General features: G+C 41.1%; 1 protein-coding gene across 19 annotated transcripts in view; it reads left to right on the top strand.

Moving 5' to 3' along the window:
- The first annotated feature begins 346 nt into the window (after nucleotides 1–346).
- The window catches only part of LOC106590302 (abl interactor 1), a 64,885-nt gene continuing 56,779 nt past the window's right edge, over nucleotides 347–8,452 (top strand). For 16 of the 19 annotated variants that reach the window (XM_014181169.2, XM_014181165.2, XM_014181160.2 and 13 more), the window contains exon 1: nucleotides 347–613. In XM_014181169.2, coding sequence (XP_014036644.1) covers nucleotides 497–613 — 117 coding nt within the window. In that variant the 5' untranslated portion in view covers nucleotides 347–496. The remainder of the gene's footprint in view (nucleotides 614–8,452) is intronic. The other 3 variants (XM_045710883.1, XM_045710881.1, XM_045710882.1) reach the window with 2 other exon arrangements.

The raw sequence follows: 8,452 nt of genomic DNA, 5'->3' as shown, positions 1-8,452 counted from the left end.
AGTATACACCAAAATCCCTACAACCTCCACAATGCACCACACACAGTGGGTGCTTACCGGATATGTAGTTCTAAATGCAGTCAATGGCTGAGCGTGTAATTGACCTCAAAATATGTTCCGTCAAATAACTGTATGGTAAAGGGACGAAGCCACCACAACACTATGTGTTGTTGGCCACAATAACAAATGTTACGCGAGCATGCAGCCTGGGCATAAAAGCATTACGCGTTGATATGTTGTATCAAGTTTGACGACTGTTGCCACTGGGAAACCCAGAAAAGTATACATTGTAACACTACGTATCCCAGCATTCTACACCGTGATCCATGTTGGTTGTTTTTTTTGCGGGTGGCTGATAGGTTGCGCCGATGTGAAAGCGAGGCCAAGAATCCCACTATACCAGGCGAAGGAGTTTCTTTTTTTTTTTCTCTCCTCGAAGCAGAGCTGGTGGTTTCAATCAAAGGGAAGGCGAAGAAGCTATGCGGGGCGATGTAAGATGGCAGAGCTGCAAATGTTGTTAGAGGAAGAAATTCCAGCCGGCAAAAGAGCTCTTATAGAGAGTTACCAGAATCTCACGCGGGTAGCAGACTACTGTGAAATCAATTATGTTCAGGTAAGCAAAATGAGTAAATGTACTCAACATTGTTATCTCGGAATTCTTTGTTGTTGAACGGTTGGGAAACTGGGGTCAGGAAATGTGGATAAAGAAATGGAAAGTATCACAATTAACACATAAAGGAGTAACGTTAGATATTCGTAGAGAATACACATCTTTTGAGAGTGTTTGGCCATTTCAGTGTGTAGTTTCACTGCGCTGGACACGTTGGATACAGTGTTGGCCATTCAATGCGCTGTTGGTCCTTTGATCAGATTTAGTTAGTTTACATAGAGGGTGTGTCTAGTATTAACTTCGGCTGTTATCTTCGCTTAATGAAATAAATAATGGTGCAAACTAAACTGCTGTGAAAAGATCTGAAACATGCTGTACACTCCACACGTAACTGTTAAAAAGGTAACAATTTCATCTGATTGTTACGTTGTTTCAAAGTTACAGTAGCAGTTGCGCTTGCGATTACACTGGCCTTGCTTATTTACTGTCCCTCACAGACCCCGTGAGATGGTTTGACATTTTGATTTCTATCCACTCATTTTATTAGCAACTTCTGTGATTTTATACATTCGCAATACGTGGATTATGATATTGTAAGCAATTGCAAACGTATAAATGTCAATGCATTTATAAGAATCTTCTTACAGTTTGCAATTAGCCTGCCTACACCATAGATAATGTACAAACATAACATGATGGCATTCTTGATTAAGAGCAACAGAGCCAATCACTGTATAGTATTTTTTAACAATACTACTTCTCTCTGCGGAATATCAGACTTTGAACGCCTGTTTTTTCTGTCAGTGAATGCTTCTGCAATTTGCCACATATGATTGTGTTACCCTTTTACCTTTTAACTCAGTTTCACAGATGTTGACTGTGGAATTTGGTCATGTTTTAACACATTTCTGAACTGAGTTCTGAAACTGTTCAATTATTTTACTGGGTTATTTTATGTTACCTCATGCTGCCAATGGGCTATTGCCCTGCTGCGTTATAATTACTTAAATTGTGGGCTAGCAGCTGAAGTTATTGATGGATATGGCTTTGGACATAGCTTTTTAAACTGTGTTTTACATCCCTCAAAAGAATGTCAAAAATGATTTAAAAAATTAATAATAATATTGATATTAAGATTTTGAGGTCTTTCCTACAAAAATACAAACTATAGGCAAGAGCTCATTAAATCTCAGGGAATTATAAAGAGGAATGTTTGACAAATCCTAAGTTTCGTCCTATGCTGTGAACATACGGTACAAGTGCTCTCTAGACGTACATGTTGATATGGTGATTGCACACTGTGGCTATGTTACAGCATTGAGTTAACCTGAATAAGTTGTTGCATAAGAAGGCTTTTGATGAGCTATCTTGGTCTCCCTCAGGGTAAAGAGGCTATAGCTTACGGCTAAGATCTACTTCTCAAGTTTAGCTACTCTTCCTGGGGTCCACATAAAACGTGCAAATGCATGACAAAGTACTGAACAGTAATAGACAAAAACATAAGATATATTTAATTAAATTCAAAATAAACTAAAATAAGAGTTGTATATTGGAAAGACGCCAAGAGACAACAAAAATACCATTTACAAACTTCATATATTCTTATATACAGAACAGTTCGATTAGATCTTAACAATATGTTGTTTTAAAGCTAAACATGCTTTTTGCCTGAGTAACCTCTGGTGGCAGAGCAGTCCACGATGACATGGCTCTATACATAACTGAGCGATGCATTAAATGTGTTTTTGGTTTGGGTACCGTGAAGAAACCCATAGTGGCGTGTCTGGTGGGGTACGTCTGTTTTGAAGTGTATGCAAATAGATTATACTGGTGGTTTAGGCATTTTCAAAAAATAAAAATGTTTCTTAAAAAGACTAGAAGTAGTCCATTTCTCCTCAACCCTGAAAGACTATCATGCATGTTGTTGATGTTAGTTCTGCGTGTGCAGTTAACGGCAATGTGTGCTGCTTTGTTTTGAGGGAGCTGAAGCTTTGCCGGGTCTGTCTGTGCTGCACCTGCCCATTTTGCCGGACAGTAATCAAGATAAGAAAAGATCAGAGCCTGAATCTACAGATGATATTTGTGTCAAAAACGCGGAGTGTCTTTTTATAACAGACAAAACTCTCCCAATCTTAACAACTTTGTCAATATGACTTGACTATGATAACTGACCATCCAATGTTACACCTAGGAGATCAGCTTCTTTTACTTGTTCAAAGGTCACACCCTTTATGCACAACTCTAAGAGAATGCTTTGCACCAAATACAATGCTTTTGGTTTTGGATATATTTAAGACCAGTTTATCCTTAATTACATATTCTGACACTGACTGTAACTCCTTGCTAAGAGTGTGTGAGCTCGCTTTCAGTAGGTGCTCATCCTCGGCACACGTAGTCGTTTTAGCTTCTTGTAAGACAAGTGGCAAATTATTTGCAACCAAAAAGACAGAGTAACAGCCTGCGGCAACTGCCCTGAAGGATACCGTACTGTATCAAGTGCTGAAAGGCATCCAGATGTGTATTGACACCAGCAGAGGAATGTTTAAGTGACCCGACCATTCGAGTCCATCAAAAATACGACCTTAGATCAGTTCTAAAGTGTGTTGCCAACTTCCTCCAACTCCATGACTATTGCCTATCATTTTGTTTTCATCCTTGTCTCCTTGCTTATGCCTTAATTTCACTGTAAACGCACTGAACAGCGTTCATCCTTAGTTATATTTAGTAATTGCAGGATACTCTAGATCCCTCGACAGAAGTTTACCATTCCTCAAAATGCTGCATATTTCTGAGCTTAATTGGTTTAGTGGATTAAGCGATTCCCTGGAGATTCCTGGAGCGAACCGTGCATAGTGTTGAGTTGAAATGATTGATGTTGAAAACTAAAGCTGTCAGGCAGTTTTGTCACAAGTTCAACTTGAATCTTAAACCCAACAGGAAGACACTGCCCATATGGTCTCTTAAAAAAAGTCTAGAATAAGTCTGTACATCCTTTCAGCTGTTTTCCTTCCCTTATTCTCAGTCTCCCTGTCTGTGCCTCTCTCTCTCTCTCTCTCTCTCTCTGTCTCTCTCTCTCTCTCTCTCTCCGTCTCTCTCTGTCTGTCCCTGTGTGTGCCTCTCTCTCTCTGTCTGTCTCTGTCTCTCTATCTCTGTCTGTGTGTGAGTTGAAAACAGATGAGTGAGAGACAACCATGTGTATAGCAACATGCCTCAGCTTGACTCTGTCTGTCTGTGTGTGAGTTGAAAACAGATGAGTGAGAGACAACCATGTGTATAGCAACATGCCTCAGCTTGACTCTGTCTGTCTGTGTGTGAGTTGAAAACAGATGAGTGAGAGACAACCATGTGTATAGCAACATGCCTCAGCTTGACTGTCTGTCTGTCTGTCTGTCTGTCTGTCTGTCTGTCTGTCTGTCTGTCTGTCTGTCTGTCTGTCTGTCTGTCTGTCTGTCTGTCTGTCTGTCTGTCTGTCTGTCTGTCTGTCTGTCTGTCTGTCTGTCTGTCTGTCTGTCTGTCTGTCTGTCTGTCTGTCTGTCTGTCTGTCTGTCTGTCTGTCTGTGTGTGAGTTGAAAACAGATGAGTGAGAGACAACCATGTGTATAGCAACATGCCTCAGCTTGACTCTGTCTGTCTGTGTGTGAGTTGAAAACAGATGAGTGAGAGACAACCATGTGTATAGCAACATGCCTCAGCTTGACTCTGTCTGTCTGTGTGTGAGTTGAAAACAGATGAGTGAGAGACAACCATGTGTATAGCAACATGCCTCAGCTTGACTCTGTCTGTCTGTGTGTGAGTTGAAAACAGATGAGTGAGAGACAACCATGTGTATAGCAACATGCCTCAGCTTGACTCTGTCTGTCTGTGTGTGAGTTGAAAACAGATGAGTGAGAGACAACCATGTGTATAGCAACATGCCTCAGCTTGACTCTGTCTGTCTGTGTGTGAGTTGAAAACAGATGAGTGAGAGACAACCATGTGTATAGCAACATGCCTCAGCTTGACTGTCTGTCTGTCTTCAGGGACTGTTTTCTTAATTTTTTTCCCTCTTTCTGTTCTCGTAGAGGCTTTGGTTTTTAAAACATGTTGACTGTATAGCGCAGCTATGTTAGCCCACTGTTCAGTAGCAGATGGTTGAAGCCAGTCTGTAAGTGAGGACAGCCTATTTCCCGCTTTGACTGACAGCAAGAGGTATGGTTATGTGGTCCTGGTCATGACGGGGAAGGACACACTCCTGGTTCCTGTAGCTCTGAAGTTTTTTGTTGTACGTCACTCTACATCAGGGAAGATGTATTAATATTGGCATCCTAATTTGGATAAAGGTCAATTATGCATCAGTGTTTCTTTTTGTAACATTCTTTTTTTGTTGTTGAAATACCTTGGAAGTTTTCTGTAATGGGGTTCTCCTTCACAGTTAACCCCAGTGGGAATGTAGCGTCTCCACTCATCCAACACGATGGTGACAGACTCGCAAGAAACAGATTTCCATTTTGGCCATGGACCATATCTTTTCAGGGATGTGTCTGAGTCAGCACTATGTTTTCCTAACCTCTGTGACAGCCAGGGCTGTCGTTTTTGGACAAGGACGCCGGGACGTGTACAAACTGGGCCACCTGGCTTGTTGGCAGGGTACACGACGCAGGTTTGGAGGTTGAGGAGAGGGCAGCAGCAGCCCACCGCATCATGTCAAGTTAAACTCCTCTTTTTTTCACCATGTGTCTTACTGTCTCCCTTACAATTATTCTTGGGTGTGGCACAAAGATCCCTATAACATTTTCCAGAACTGAATGGAGACCGAATGTAGGCCAGTGTTTTGGAGGGAGGAAAACATTGTACAGCTATGCAGGCCAATGCACTAAATTACAATATGAGTCAAGCACTCAAGATCACGTTTAGTTGCCGTCCTTTTGTCCTGGTCACGTGACCTCTGTGTACCCATGCTGAAAGTGAAACCTGGCAGACATGACTTTTCCCTGGTTAAGAGCCAGGCTGGCCTGAAGGTGATACATGTGTCGTTTTCACACAGCTCTGTCTCTAAGGATTACAGAGTCCTCTTTCTCTTCCTATCTTTCTCTCGCTCTCTGAGTGGCCTGGTTTTTCTCTCAGCATTGAAAGCCTAGCGGCTCTTAGCCCAGCCAGATTACCAAACGGGCACACGGGGCACGTGCCCTGGGGCCCCCGACCTCCAGGGGGCCCACACAACTCCCCCCTCTTTCAGCCAGGCAAAATGTGAACAAAAATCTCTGCCCCATGGCAAAAAGTGTAGAATTTCAGGAAACTGCTAAATGTTCTCTTAGCCTCATGACAAAATGTGTAGAATAGCATTAGAAAACTGCACATTTTTTCTTTCAGCATTATGGAGAAAAACATTTGGGGGGAGGGCTGAGGTCGGTGCCCCGGGGGCCCAAATGCTGTAATCCGGCTCTGAGACTTTGTCTCCCTATTGCTCTGTCTGTGATCTGGATATTGTCATTTTCAAACGCCACAACAATAGTTTCGGTTGACAATTACATTTAATCCTATTTACATAGCATTGTATCCCCAGCCTATTAACGTCACATTAAGATTGGCACGAGGGCATAACTCACTAAACTAACGCAGATGAATCCTTGTAGGGTCTGCCGCCCCTGCTTTCAACACTTTATGCCACAGTTATTGAATATGAAAGCACAATATGAAGGCCCCGGATGTGTGCAGATAGTAGATACAGTACCTTCAAAAAGTATTCACACCCCTTGAATTTTTCCACATTTTGTTGTTACAGCCTGAATTTAAAATGGATTAAATGAGATTTTTTTTTGGCACTGGCCCACACATAATAAATACACCATTCATGTCAAAGTGGAATAATGTTTTTAGACATTTTTACAAATGTAATAAAACATGTAAAGATGAAATATCCCTTTTTGTTATGGCAAGCATAAATAAGTTCAGGAGTAAATATGTGCATAACAAGACACTAAGTTGCATTGACTTTATGATCAATAATAGTGTTTAACATGATTTTTTAATGACTGCCTCATCTCTGCAGCCCACACATACGATTATCTGTAAAGGTTCCTCAGTCGAGCAGTGCATTTCAAACACAGATTCAACCACAAAGATCAGGGAGGTTTTCCAATTCCTCGCAAAGAAGGGAACCTATTGGTAGTTGTGGGGGGAAAAGAATAGAATATTCCTTTGAGCATGGTGAAGTTATTCATTGCACATTGGATGGTGCATCAATACACACAGTCACTACAAAGATACATTTACGTCATTTAACCGACGCTCTTATCCAGAGCGACTTACAAATTGGTGCATTCACCTTATGATATCCAGTGGAACAACCACTTTACAATAGTACATCTATTGATCCCGCTGTCCTGGCATCGTGAGGGAGCTTGTTCCACCATCGGGGTGACATACAGGCATCCTTCCTAACTCGGTTGCCGGAGAGGAAGGAAACCGCTCAGGGATTTCATAATGAGGACAATGGTGATTTTTAAACAGTTACAGAGTTTAATGGCTGTGATAGGAGAAAAACATTGTAGTTACTCCACAATGCTAACCTAATTGACAGAGTGAAAAGAAGAAAGCTTGTACAGAATAAAAATATTCCAAAACATGCATCCTGAAAATACTGCTAAAAATGTGGCAAAGCAAATAACTTTTTTGGGTCCGGAATACAAAGTGTTACATTTGGGGCAAATCCTATATAACACATTACTGAGTATCACTCTGCATATTTTTTCAGCATGGTGGTGGTTGCATCATGCTACGGGTATGCTTGTAATTGTTAAAGACTGGGGAGTTTTTCAGGATAAGAAATAAACTGAATGGAGGAAAACCTGGTTCAGTCCACTTTCTACCAGACACTGGGAGAACAATTCACCTTTCAGCAGGAAAGTAACCTAAAACACACGGCCAAATGTACGCTAGAGTTGCTTACCAAGAAGACTGTGAATGTGGCCGAGTTATAGTTTTGACTTAAGTCTGCTTGAAAATATATGGCAAGACCCGAAAATGATTGTTTAGAAATGATCAACAACCAACTTGACAGAGCTTGAAGAATAAAAAAAAAAAGAATAATGGGCAAATATTGTACAATCCAGGTGAGCAAAGCTCTTAAAGGTTTACCCAGAAAGACTCACAGCCATAATCCTGTTGACTCAGGGGTGTGAATACTTATGTAAATGAGATCTGTATTTCATTCTCAATAAATGTGTAAAAATGTCTAAACATATTTTCACTTTGTCATTATGGGGTATTGTGTGTAGATGGGTGAGAATTAAAAATATATATATGCATATTGAATTCCGGCTGTAACACAACAAATTGTGTAATAAGTCAAAGGGTATGAATACTTTCTGAAGGCACTTTTAAGTGGTATTGTTTATGTTGCAGTTTCCCAATAAACATTTCAAGGAGAACCCTTAAAACACTAGAACAGGGTTCCCACAGTGATTTTTCTCCCCCCTCCCCCCTTTTCTGAGCCAAAAAATACAAATTTTATATGTATGTATGCATGTATGTATAAAATGTTGTGTTTTTTTTTCTATAGGATTGAGGTCAGGACTTTGTGATGGCCACTCCAATACCTTGAATTTGTTGTCCTTAAGCCATTTTGCCACTACTTTGGAAGTATGCTTGGGGTCATTGTTCATCTGGAAGACCCATTTGCGACCAAGCTTTAACTTCCTGACTGATGTCTTAAGATGTTGCTTCAATATATCCACATAATTTTCCTGCCTCATGATGCCATCTATTTTGTGAAGTGCACCAGTCCCTCCTGCAGCGAAGCACCCCCACAACATGATGCTGCCACCCCCGTGCTTCGCGGTTGGGATGGTGTTCTTCGGCTTG

This window comes from Salmo salar, chromosome ssa29 (genome assembly GCF_905237065.1).
Source record: "Salmo salar chromosome ssa29, Ssal_v3.1, whole genome shotgun sequence".
NCBI classification, from domain to species: domain Eukaryota; kingdom Metazoa; phylum Chordata; class Actinopteri; order Salmoniformes; family Salmonidae; genus Salmo; species Salmo salar.
This window is presented reverse-complemented; position numbering and strand designations above follow the sequence as displayed.